The sequence below is a fragment of the Nipponia nippon genome, unplaced genomic scaffold (assembly GCF_047370975.1).
Source record: "Nipponia nippon isolate SJK-2023a ecotype South Korea unplaced genomic scaffold, ASM4737097v1 scaffold_38, whole genome shotgun sequence".
NCBI classification, from domain to species: Eukaryota; Metazoa; Chordata; class Aves; order Pelecaniformes; family Threskiornithidae; genus Nipponia; species Nipponia nippon.
In genome coordinates, this window is record NW_028262356.1 from 1,313,855 (window position 1) to 1,327,078 (window position 13,224).

General features: G+C 63.6%; 1 protein-coding gene across 1 annotated transcript in view; it reads right to left on the reverse strand.

The window, feature by feature from the left end:
- Window positions 1–3,713: 3,713 nt before the first annotated feature.
- The window catches only part of LOC104022629 (uncharacterized), a 132,768-nt gene continuing 123,257 nt past the window's right edge, over window positions 3,714–13,224 (reverse strand). The window contains 9 exon segments of the mRNA XM_087772937.1: window positions 3,714–3,870; window positions 3,958–4,283; window positions 4,370–4,684; window positions 5,278–5,307; window positions 5,669–5,709; window positions 6,145–6,358; window positions 6,618–8,378; window positions 9,024–12,314; window positions 12,581–12,736. Coding sequence (XP_087629063.1) covers window positions 3,862–3,870; window positions 3,958–4,283; window positions 4,370–4,684; window positions 5,278–5,307; window positions 5,669–5,709; window positions 6,145–6,358; window positions 6,618–8,378; window positions 9,024–12,314; window positions 12,581–12,736 — 6,143 coding nt within the window. The 3' untranslated portion in view covers window positions 3,714–3,861.

Below are 13,224 nucleotides of genomic sequence, written 5' to 3' on the forward strand. Positions count from 1 at the left end.
CCATGCAACGCTCCATCCTGTCCGTCTGTCCTTCCTCGCAGTGCTGCCTCTCCATCAGAACAATCTGCTCTGCTTCACCAAGCTATGCTCCTCGACGTCTGTTTGTCCCCGTGTGCAATGCCCTGTCTGTCCCCCCACACCCAACCCCATCCTGTCTGTCTGTCCCCCTGTGCAATGCCATCACAATGTCATCCCACAATACAACCCTAACCATGCCATGACACAGCCCAGCCATGTCATGACACAGCCTGGTCATGTCACAACACAGCCCAAACATGCCACGACACAGCCCAGCAATGGCATGACACAGCTTAGTCATGCCATGGCACAGCTCAGTCATGGCATGACACAGCCCAAACATGCCATGACACAGCCCAGCAATGCCACAACACAGCTCAGTCATGACATGACACAGCTCAATCATGGCACGACAGAGCCCAGCCATGCCATGACACAGCTTGGTCATGGCACAACACAGCTTGGTCATGCCATGATATAGCCCAGCAATGCCACAACACAGCTCGGTCATGCCATGACACAGCTCAATCATGGCATGACAGAGCCCAGCCATGCCATGACACAGCCCAGCAATACCATGACACAGCTTGGTCACGGCACAACACAGCTTGGTCATGCCATGATATAGCCCAGCAATGCCACAACACAGCCCAGCCATGCCATGACACAGCTCAATCATGGCATGACAGAGCCCAGCAATGCCATGACACAGCTCAGCAATGCCATGACACAGCTCAATCGTGGCATGACAGAGCCCAGCAGTGCCATGACACAGCCCAGCAATGCCGTGACACAGCTTGGTCATGCCATGGCACAGTTTGGTCATGGCAAGGCACAGCCAGGTCATGTCATGACACAGCCCAGCAATGCCACAACACAGCTCAGTCATGCCACGACACAACCTGGTCATGCCACGACACAGCCCAGTCATGCCAGAACACAGCCCAGCCATGCCATGACAGAGCCCAGCAATGCCACAACGCAGCCCAGCCATACCACAACCACACGCCACCTGCCCCCCCATTGCCACAGCCCCCCTGCCCCCACAACCATGTCCCAGCACAGCCCCACCCGCAGCCTGGCCATGACGCCTCGTCCTGGTGCGGTGGCATCCCAGGACGACACAGCAAGTCACGGGCATCCCTCCACCTGCCTCAGTTTTCCCTCTCCAGTGCCACCTCCCTGAGGGGACGGGGGGACCTGTTTTGTCATGTCCCTCCCAGCCACACAGTACCTCACACCTCTAGTTTCACCCACCTATGTGCCAGCCGGCTCCCACAGGGAAGTGGGGCAGGAACCGGGAGCAAGCAGTGGGTGTCAGACCCCCAGATGTGGGGCACGATGGTTTGGGGAGAGCGGGGGGACACCAGTCCCAGTTGCTGGCCCGCCGTGATCCCCAGGACTGAGGCATCATCCCATGGGGCTGGCACCAACCCTGGAAGACGCTGTCCCTGCGCCGAGTCCCCTCCGCCACCGTCCCCAGCGTCCTCAGTCCCAGCCACGCCACCCCCGTCCCGTGTCCCCGCTGTCCCCCCCCCCAGCTCTGACTCACATCTGGGCCCCCTCGGCAGGGCGCGTTCCTGGGGTGTCTATTTTAGGATGGGGCTGGCAGAGCCCAGCTGGTGGCACACGCACCCGGTGTCCTGCCAAGGAAGTACCGGCCGAGCCGAAATGCGGCGGTCAGCTGGGGGGGGTGTGTGTGTGTGTGTCCATAGAGCCAGGGGTGCTGGGGGGTCTCCCCAGGTTGGAGTGGGTGAGCACAGCACATGAAGGTTGGGGAACCCTGCTCATCCCTCTGCCTGCACCCCAGGGCTGTGTTTGCCCTGTGCCCTGAAACTGTGCCTGCTCCCCTCTGCCTGCACCCCAGGGCTGCGCCTGCCCCAGCATCGTCCCTCTCCCCCAGTTCCTAGGCCAGATCCCTCTCTCTCTCTCCCAGTTTTCAGGGCCATACCCTTCCCTCTCCCCACTTCCCACAACAATCTCCCTCCCTCTCCCCAGCTCCCAGGGCCACCTCCCTCCCTCTCCCCACTTCCCATGATCACGTCCCTCCCTCTCCCCAGTTTCCACAGCCATACCTCTCCCTCTCCACATTTCCTGTAATAATACCCATTCCTATCCCCTGTTTCCATGACCGTCTCCCTCCCCCTCCCCAGTTCCCATGACCATCATGCCTCCATCTCCCCAGCTCCTACAACCATACGTCTCCCCCACCCCATTTCCCACGACCATCTCTCCCCATTTCCCACAATAAGCCCCATCCCTCCCCCCGTTCCCACGGCCACCTCCCTCCCTCTCCCCTGTTCCCACGACCATCTCCCTCCCTCCCCCCATTTCCCACAGCCACCTCCCTCTCCCCAGCTCCCAGGGCTGTATCCCTCCCTCTCCCTCCCCACCTGCTCTTCCCCCCATCCCATCTGCTCGCAGGGCCCTGACCCTGGAAGGTAATTAATACTTGACAGCACATTAGCGGGACCTGCTTGGCGGGCAGCCAAGGGGGGAAAGGCCGTGCCCACCCATTACCCCCACGGGGACCGGGGGCTGTTCCCAGGGGGGTGTCCTCCCCCAGCCCCCACCATGGGGCAGCAATCGGGGGGCTGTGTCCCCCCTGCCCCACTGGGGACCATTCCCCAGGGTTCGGCCATCCAGCCCCGCCAGCACGTCTCCGGCCTCAGTGGCATGCGGAGGATGTGGGTGCCTGTCCCTGTCCCTGTCTGTCCCCCCCTCCCCGGGGGGGGCCTTTGCTGGCCGGCATCCCAGGAGCGTGGGAGGGAGCGTGGTGGCAGGGCCATGGGGGCGGAGGGACAAACAGCTGCGGGGGCACCGAAATAGCCAGTGGGAAGCCAGGCCAGGTGGCACCAGCTTGTCCCTGTCCCCTTCCCCAGGGCTGGGAGGAGCACAGCCTGGTGCTGAGCCCCACAAGCCACTGCCCCGTCCTCACTGCCCCTGACCGCGTCCCCCGTCCCCCTTCTGTCATTGCAGGGGGGGATGTGCCCCCTTGGTGTCTCATTGCCCCACGCCCTGCCCCTCTGCAGCCCATGGCCCCACTGCACCCACACCCTCTGCACCCATAGGTCCCATTACCCCACGCCCTGCCCCTCTGCAAGCCCTGGCCTCTGTTGCCCCATGCACTGACCCTCTGCCCCCCAATCCCATTGCCCCACTCTCTGCCCTCCTAAGTCCCACTGCCCCACGCCCAGCCCTTCTGCCCCCCAAACCCCATTGCCCCCCTTCCTGCCTCGCTGCCCCACCTGCCCCGGCCCCCCACCTGCCTCCCAGCAGGGCCCAGCCTGGCCCCTGCCCCACACCATGGGGCAGAGCTGCAGGCAGGTCCCCTCCCCCGGGCTGGCACGGTGCTGGGAGCAGGACAGGTGGCTGCGGGATTAGAGCTAACGAGCTGTTTCATAACGGGGTCGAGAGGCCACGGGGGGAGCGTGGGCAGGGGGCCAGGCTCGGCTCAGCTCCACACCTGCGCACAGGCACCCCATGGTGCCCCATGGGGCTGGGCGCCCACATCCCCAGGCACGGGCGACCCGTGCTGCCCTGTGGAGCTGCGTGCCCACATCCCTGGGCACAGGCACCCCATAGTGCCCTGTGGGGCTGGGTGCCCACATCCCCACGCCCAGGCATGGTGCAGACAGATGCTCAGTTCTCCACATTTAATGACTGGGCTGGGGAACAAGGGGCAGGATGTCCTGCTGCCACCCGCTGCCTCCTGTGGGGTGCTGTGCGTGGGGTCCCCCATGGGGCCAGGGGCTGCCCAGGGAGGGATGCAGGAGGGATGCTCTGCAGGGGGACATGGTGGCTGTCGAGATCGGGGGCTGTCTGAGGGCAGAGCTGTGGTGCTCAGGCATCCTGCAAGGACAAAAGGATGACCATGGCTTGATACTGCCCTGCCAGGCCACCCTGGGTGTCCCACGGTGGCAGGGGAGGGTCCCAGACCTGGCAGACCACACCGACGTCCTCCTGGTGGGTGCAGTCATGGCGTCCCCAGGCACGGTGGGCGCAATCCTGCAGGGTCCCCTCCTGACCCCGGCAGCGGACGTCGTCCAGCCAGATGCGCCCAGTGCCTGGGCCGAAGTGGGGCCGTCCCTGGGGGAGGTCACCGACTGCCTCCGCTGCCCCGCAGCCCAGCTCCTGGCAAACCACCGCCGCATTGGTCCCGCTCCAGCCGTCATCACAGACTGTGCCCCACTGCCCAGCGCGGTTCACCTCCAACCGCCCGGCGCAGCGCCTGGGGCCATCCACCAACCGCAGCTGGAAGGGCTCTGTGGAGACACCGGGGTGACGCCAGCCCCATGGAACCCCCCCCCCCCTGCTAAGGTAGCATCGCCCCACCCTGCTGCACGCTCACCCTCACACTCGACGGCAGCCACCCGATCCATGGGGCAGGACGATGGGTCCCCTGGCTGGAGGACGCAATGCTCCAGGGCCAGCTCCTGCCCGGTGCACTGCACCTGCTGCAGCACCACCGGGGAAGCACCGGCTGCCTTGGGGCCACAGGGCGCTGGGATGAGGCGCGGGCGACCACAGCCCAGCTGGTGGCACAGCACCCGGGCAGCTGCCAGATCCCAGCCCTCGGCGCAGATGGAGCCCCAGGTGCCGGCGAAGAGGAGCTCCAGGCGCCCGGCGCAATGTGAGCGGCCACCCTGCAGCCGGGCTGGCACTGCTGCGGGGGAGAGAAGGTGTATGGCACCAGTCTGCCCAGCACAGCTCCAGTCTGCCTAGCACAAACCCAGTCTGCCCAGCACAAAGCCAGTCTGCCCAGCACAAAGCCAGTCTGCCCAGAACAAGCCCAGTCTGCCCAGAACAAGCTCAGTCTGCCCAGCCCAGACCGAATTTGCCCAGCATGGCTCCAGTCTGCCCAGTACAAGTCCTGTCTGTGCAGCACAGCTTCAGACTCTCCAGTACAGCCTCAGTGTGCCCAGTCCATCTCCAATCTGCCCAGTACAAACCCAATCTAACCAGAAAAGCCCCAGTCTGCCCAACCCAGACCCAGTCTGCCCAACTCATCCCCAGTCTACCCAGTACAAGCCCCAGTCTGCCCAGTCCAGCCCAGTCTGCCAGTACAAGCCCAGTCTACACAGCACAGCCCCAGTTTGCCCAGTACAAGCCCTCCTACATGTGGTCCATGCCCCAGTGCCTGCCGCATCCCGTGGTTGCTAACCCCGCGCCCCCAGAGTGTCACCAGGGGGACACCCAGGGGTCACCGGGGGACAGCAGGGGCACACCCAGGGGACCCCCAGGGGACCCCCAACATACCAGATCCAGCTGCGATGCCACAGCACAGAGCTGAGGGGAGAGAGGGAATGGCTGGGAGTGGGATCCAGCCCTCGCCCCACGGACACCCCCCACCTCACTGATCCCTCAAACACACCCCACAGACACGCCAAAACCCCCCATACCCCACTGACCCCCAACACACCTCCCACAGACACCCCACACCCCACTTTTACCCCCAAAACACATCCCGCAGACACCCCACACCCTGCACACCCCAGTAAAACCCCCAACACATCCCAAGTGCAGCCCCAGCTCTGCCCCTCCAAGTTCACCCTCAGATCTGTGCCCCCCAGGTGCACCCCCCAGCCCTGTGGCCCCCCAAGCCCCTGCCCCACACCCCTGCCCCCCACCATGACCCCCACCCCCTCACCAAGGCACAGCCCGAGGCCAACCAGCCCCCCCCTGCTGCAGCTGCCTGGGACCCCCCCTCCCAGGGACCCCCCCTTTTAAAGCTCCCTCCCAGGGAGGGCCTTGGGGGGCAGTGGGGCGGGGGGGCGGGGGGAGGAAGCGAAAACGCCATGGGGAAGCGCTGAGGGAGCCAGCCTGGCGCCGTGGGACCAGCAGAGACAGGGGCATGGGATGGCGAGCAGGACCAGCCTCCCCCCGCCAAAGAAGGGTCTATGCTGCCTGCACCCCCCAGGTCACCCCCCCAGCCCAAGGATGGGCCCGAGGTGCCACTGATCCCCCCATTCCCCCCTCAAAATGATGCTCCCCATCCCACCACTCCACAACCTCAAGATGCTCCAGGACTGGGGGGACTGGGGGTGTCCAGCCCCACTTTATTTCATCTGGGGGTCACGGCAGCGCCCCCGAGTCACCTAATTGGGGGGGTCATGACCCCATCACAGCCGAGAGCCAGTGGCAGGGGGGGTCCCCGAAAAGCCCCCCAGGAGGTGCTGAAGGGTCAAAGCCAGAGCCCGCAGGTCCCCCCGCAGACCCCGCACCTCCTGCAGAAGGGCCTGTAGTTGGGGGACCGGGCAGGGGGGGCAGCTGCCAGACCCCCCTCCCCACTGCTCCCCAGCCCAGGGATGGGCCAGCGGCGGTGCTGGTGGAGCCGGACCTGTGGGGAGAGACATAGAGACCCCCTAAAGCGCAGCCATGAGAGATACCCCCCCCAAATGTGTTTCCCCCCCAAAAAACACCCAGAATTTGGGGTGCAGAGGGGGCCCTGTATTCCCCCTCCCCCCCCGCCAGCACCCACCCCCCTGCCACCCCCGAGCCCTGGGATCCCAGGGGATGTCACCTCAGGATTTGGGGGTCCACTGGCAGGACACCCCCCTCCCACTGTGCCCCCCCCCCCCGCCCCGCCCCAGGCTTACCTGTGCACGGGGCCCCAGGGAGCACAGGGTCTGACGGGGTGCGGGCAGGATGGGTGCCGAGGGGCTCCGGGCGGGGCTGAGGGGGTGCTGGGGGAGTCTGGGTGCCGAGGGGCTCCAGCGGATGTTGGGAGGGTGCTGGGGGTGTCTGGATGCCAAGGGGCTCCAGGGGGAGCTGAGAGGGTGCTGAGGGTGTCTGGGTGCTGAGGGTCTCTGTGGGTTGCCACTTGGGTGCTAGGGGGTTCTGGGTGCTGATGATCTTCGTGGGGTGCTGCAGGGGTGGTGGGGAGGTCTGGGTGCTGAGGGGCTCTGGGGGGAGCTGAGAGGGTGCTGGGAGGGGCTGGGTGCTGAGGGGCTCCATGGGGTGCTGCAGGGGTGTTGGGGGAGTCTGGGTGCTGAGCATCTTCATGGGGTGCTGCAGAGGTGGTGCTAGGGGGGTCTGGGTGCTGAGAGTCTCCATAGGGTGCTGCTTGGGTGCTGGGGGGGGCTGGGTGGTGAGAGTCTCCAAGGGGTGCTGTGGGAGAGCTGGGGGTGCCTGGGTGACAAGGGTCTCTGTGGGGTACTGAGGGGGTGCTAGGGGGGTCTGCGTGCTGAGGAGCAACATGGGCTGCTCCTGGGGTGCTGGGGGTGTCTGGGTGCTGAGGGTCTTTATGGGGTGCTGGGAGGGTGGGGGGGTGCGCATGCTGAGGATCTCCATGGGGTGCTGGGGGGATTCTGGGGGGCTTGGGGTGCTGAGGGTCTCGGTGGGGTGCTGAGGGAGTGCTGGGGGTATTTGGGTGCTGGGGGTCTCCATGGGGTGCTGCGGGGGTGCTGGGGGGGTCTGGGTGCTGAGGGCCTCCATGGGGTCTTGAGCAGGGGCTGAGGGTATCTGGAGGCTGGAGGTCTCCATGGGGTGCAGGGGGTGTGTTGGGGAGTGACGGGTGCTTGCAGGCTCCATGGGGTGCTGAGTGAGTGCTGAGGGGCTCTGTGCACTGGAGGTCTCCTTGTGGGGCTGGGTGGGTGCTGGGTGGCTCAGGGTGCTGGGGGTCTCCTTGGGATGCTGGGAGGGTGCTGGGGGGCTCTGGGTGCTGGGGGGCTCCTTGGGGGCTTGGGTGGGGGCTGGAGGGCTCCATGTGCTGGGGGTCTCCTGGGGGTGTTGGGTGGGTGCTGGGGGGCTCTGGGTGCTGGGGATCTCCTTGGGGCCTTGGGTGTGTGTTGGGTGGCTCAGGGTGCTGGGCGTCTCCTTGGGGTGCTGGGAGGGTGCTGAGGGGCTCTGGGTGCTGGGGATCTCATTAGGGGATAGGGTGGGGGCTGGAGGGCTCCATGTGCTGGGGGTCTCCTTGGGGTGTTGGGTGGGTGCTGGGGGGCTCTGGGTGCTGGGGATCTCCTTGGGGCCTTGGGTGTGTGTTGGGTGGCTCAGGGTGCTGGGGGTCTCCTTGGGGTGCTGGGAGGGTGCTGGGGGGCTCTGGGTGCTGGGGATCTCCTTGGGGGCTTGGGTGGGGGCTGGAGGGCTCCATGTGCTGGGGGTCTCCTTGGGGTGCTGGGTGGGTGCTGGGTGGCTCAGGGTGCTGGGGGTCTCCTTGGGGGACTGGGTGGGTATTGGGAGGCTCTGGGTGCTGGCAGGCTCTGGGGGGGACTGGGAGGGGACAGTGGTGCCTGGACCCAGTTGGACTTCAAGGGCAGGAGGGGCTGCTGGCATCAGGGTGGGGCTCTGCAATGGAGGGGGTGATGGGAGCTCTGTGGGGGGCGCAGAGACCCCAGCAGGGCCTGGGTCTGGGTCCACACCTGAGGAGGGAAGGGACACAGAGGTCTGCGAGGCCCCTGCACCACCACCTCCAGGCCCCCTGCCCTGGGTGCTGGTTGAAGAAAACCCCATCCATCCATGCAGCCAGCCATCTACCCATCCACCCATCTACTCACCCATCCACCTATCCATCCATCCACCCACCCATCCATCCATCCATCCACCCATCCATCCACCCATGCATCCATCTACCCACTCATCCATCCCTCCATCCGTCCATCCATCCATCCACCCACCCACCCATCCATCCACACACCCATCCATCCACCCACACACCCACCCACCCATCCATCCATCCGTCCATCCATCCACCCATCCATCCACCCACCCACCCACCCACCCACCCACCCATCTGTCCATCCATCTACTCACCCATCCATCCTTTCCTCCTTCCTTGCCATCCGTGCATCTAGTCTCCCACAAATCCTTCTTGGCCATCCATCAATCCACCTACCCTTTCTCCTAACTTTCTGTCCTTCCCTCCCTCCACCTTTCTGTCCATTCAATTGTCCCTTCCCCTCTCGGTCTAGCCATGCATACTCCCTACTGCCTTTCCACCCACCCCAGCCCTCCAACATCTCATTCTTTTCCTGAAAATTTCTTCCAAATAATTCCTTTCTTAGTACCGTCTGGATCCAGATCTGCTGGAGGACGTGTGCTCCTCATGGTAGCTTCTGGACCAGGTTCTGCTCCAAATTGTGTGCTCCATGTGGTATCATCTGGACCTGGTTCTGCTGTAGCATGTGTGCTCCTCAGGGTATCATCTAGACCAAAATCTTCTGAAGAACATGGGCTCCATGTGGTACCATCTGCATCCAGTTCTGCTGAAGGACGTGCATACAGTGTGGCACCACTGGGACCAGGTTCTGCTGTGGGATGTGCACTCCACATGGCATCATCCAGACCCCTTTCTGCTGAAGAATGTGCACTCTCTGTCATACCATCTGGACCCAGTTCTGCTGGAGGATGAGTGCTCCTCATGGTACCTTCAGGACCTGGTTCTTCTGCAGGACGCGTGCTTTCCATGCTACCTTCTGGACCTGGTTCTGCTGGAGGACCTGTGCTCCTCATGGTACCTTCAGGACCTGGTTCTTCTGCAGGACGCGTGCTTTCCATGCTACCTTCTGGACCTGGTTCTGCTGGAGGACCTGTGCTCCTCATGGTACCTTCAGGACCTGGTTCTTCTGCAGGACGCGTGCTTTCCATGCTACCTTCTGGACCTGGTTCTGCTGGAGGACCTGTGCTCCTCATGGTACCTTCAGGACCTGGTTCTTCTGCAGGACGCGTGCTTTCCATGCTACCTTCTGGACCTGGTTCTGCTGGAGGACCTGTACTCCTCATGGTACCTTCAGGACCTGGTTCTGTTGAAGGATGTGTGCTGATCATGATATGCTCAGGACCTGATTCTGCTGCAGGATGTGTGCTCCATGTGGTACCATCTGGATCCAGTTCTGCTGGAGGACGTGTGCTCCTCATGGTACCTTCAGGACCTGATTCTGCTGCAGGATGTGTGCTCCATGTGGTACCATCTGAATCCAGTTCCACTGGAGAACGTGTGCCCCATGTGGTACCATCTGGATCCAGTTCTGCTGGAGGACGTGTGCTCCACGTGGTACCATCTGGAACCAGTTCCACTGGAGGATGTGTGCTCCTCATGGTACCTTCAGGACCTGGTTCTGCTGCGGGACGTGTGCTCCATGTGGTACCATCTGAATCCAGTTCTGCTGGAGGACGTGTGCTCCACGTGGTACCATCTGGAACCAGTTCTGCTGGAGGATGTGTGCTCCTCATGGTACCTTCAGGACCTGGTTCTGCTGCAGGACGTGTGCTCCATGTGGCACCATCTGGGTCCAGTTCCACTGAAGGACGTGTACTACTCATGATACCTTCAGCACCTGGTTCTGCTGCAGGACGTGTGCTCCTCAGGGTATCATCTAGACCAAAATCTGCTGAAGAACGTGTTGTCCATTTGGTATCATCTGCATCCAGTTCTGCTGGGGGACGCGTGCTCTTCATGGCACCTTCAGGACCCGGTTCTCCCAGGTTCTGGTTACTTCGCATGGTATTACCTGCTGGGACCACCATGGTGGGGACCAAGTTCTGCCTTGCTTTGGGCCTGGTGCCTTGTGTGGTACTAACCAGATCCTGCCCCACTTTGGCTTGAGTGGCATCAATGGGATCCTGTCCTGCTGGCTGTTGGGTGAGCTGGATGGCAACTGCCCCATCCTGCCCTGTTCCTGGTTGGGTGGCACCAACTGGATCCCGCCCTGCCTTGGGCTTGGTACCTTGCATAGTTCCAACCAAACCCCGTTCTGGTGGCTTCCTGGCGGTCTGGTTGGCACCAGCCAGAATCTGTCCAGCTTTGAGCTGAGTGATCCGTACAGTACTGGTTGGATCCCTCCCTGCTTTGGGCCGGGTGACGCGGATGGTACCAACCGGATCCCATCCTGCCTTGGACCTGTTGGTGCCAGCTGGATACCGTCCTTCCTTGGACCTGTTGGTGCCCACTGGATCCCATCCTGCTTTGGACCTATTGGTGCCCGCTGGATCCCATCCTGCTTTGGACCTGTTGGTGCCAGCTGGATACCGTCCTTCCTTGGACCTGTTGGTGCCAGCTGGATGCCATCCTGCCTTGGACCTGTTGGTGCCCACTGGATACCGTCCTTCCTTGGACCTGTTGGTGCCAGCTGGATGCCATCCTGCCTTGGACCTGTTGGTGCCCACTGGATCCCATCCTGCCTTGGACATGTTGGTGCCTGCTGGATCCCATCCTGCTTTGGACCTGTTGGTTCCCACTGGATACCGTCCTTCCTTGGACCTGTTGGTGCCCACTGGATGCCATCCTGCCTTGGACCTGTTGGTGCCCACTGGATCCCATCCTGCCTTGGACCTGTTGGTGCCCACTGGATACCGTCCTTCCTTGGGCCTGTTGGTGCCTGCTGGATCCCACCCTGCCTTGGACCTGTTGGTGCCCACTGGATGCCATCCTGCCTTGGACCTGTTGGTGCCCACTGGATCCCATCCTGCTTTGGACCTGTTGGTTCCTACTGGATACCGTCCTTCCTTGGGCCTGTTGGTGCCCACTGGATACTGTCCTGCCTTGGACCTGTTGGTGCCAGCTGGATACCGTCCTTCCTTGGGCCTGTTGGTGCCAGCTGGATGCCATCCTGCCTTGGACCTGTTGGTGCCCACTGGATACCGTCCTTCCTTGGACCTGTTGGTGCCAGCTGGATGCCATCCTGCCTTGGACCTGTTGGTGCCCACTGGATCCCATCCTGCCTTGGACATGTTGGTGCCTGCTGGATCCCATCCTGCTTTGGACCTGTTGGTTCCCACTGGATACCGTCCTTCCTTGGACCTGTTGGTGCCCACTGGATGCCATCCTGCCTTGGACCTGTTGGTGCCCACTGGATCCCATCCTGCCTTGGACCTGTTGGTGCCCACTGGATACCGTCCTTCCTTGGGCCTGTTGGTGCCTGCTGGATCCCACCCTGCCTTGGACCTGTTGGTGCCCACTGGATGCCATCCTGCCTTGGACCTGTTGGTGCCTGCTGGATCCCATCCTGCCTTGGACCTAGTGGTACCAGCTGGATCTTGTCCCACTTTAGACCTGGTGGCACCAGCTGGATCCCGTCCTGCCTTGGGCTTGGTGCTTTGGATGATGCCGGCCGGATCCTGCTCTGCTTTGAGTCGAGTGATCCTGATGATACGAATAGGATCTCGCCCCACTTTGTCTTGGGTGGCACTGATTTGACCCTGTCCTGCTGGGTGCTGGGTGCTGGCAGTGGCATCAGTTGCATCCCATCGTGCGGGGCGCTGGGTGCTGGGGGCGGTGCTGGCCAGACTCTGTCCCACAGGGTGCTGGGTGCTGCTGGCAGGCAGAGGGGTCCCCGTTGGTGACAGCAGGTCTCCTTCCCCTGCAGCAATGAGAGGGTGCTCAGCCTGGCTCTGGGGAGGGACCCAGGGCCAGAGGTGGGGGCATCCCTTGGGACCAGGGTTTCACAGGGAGGGACCCCAGCAGGCAGGGGAGGTGCATGGGGGGGTCCATGCCCCCCAAATCTGCTTCAGCCCCGCAGCTGGGCCAGGGCGGCAAAACATGGGGTCCCGTGTTGCAACCAGCCACCCGCCGGCTCCCTGGGACCTCGCACAGGGGGACGGGGACCCACATCCCCGCTCCTCCTACCCTTGCGGGCTGTCCTTGGCGTGAGCTGGCCGGCTGCGGTGCTCCGGGGAGAGCTGGGGACACGGGGCCGCGCTGAGGGGGGCACCCGGGCCGGCTTCATCCGTGGCTGGTGGGGAGTGGGCTCCGCAGGGCGGACATCCAGGGTGGCCAGCTCATCTGCAGGCAGGGGAGAGCAGCGTGAGCCCTGCAGCGCGTGCACTGCACCCATGCCGCACCCTGCCCACACGTGCACTGCACGTGCGCTGCACCCACACCGCGGCCTGCCCACGTGTGCCGCACGTGCGCTGCACCCACGCCGCGCCCTGCCCACGTGCGCACTGTACATGCGCTGCACCCACGCCGCGCCCTGCCCACGCACGCACTGCACATGCGCTGCACCCATGCCGCGCCCTGCCCACGCGCGCACTGCACATGCACTGCACCCACGCTGCGCCCATGCGTGCACTGCACATGCACTGCACCCACGCACGCCGCACCCATGCCGTGCCCTGCCCTCGTGTGCACTGCATGCGCCCTGCACCCACGCCGCGCCCTGCCCACACGTGCATCACACCGCACATGCGCTGCACCCACGCCGCGGCCTGCCCACACACGCGCCGCACGTGCACTGCACCCTCACTGCTGCCGCTTGTAGCATGGCTGCG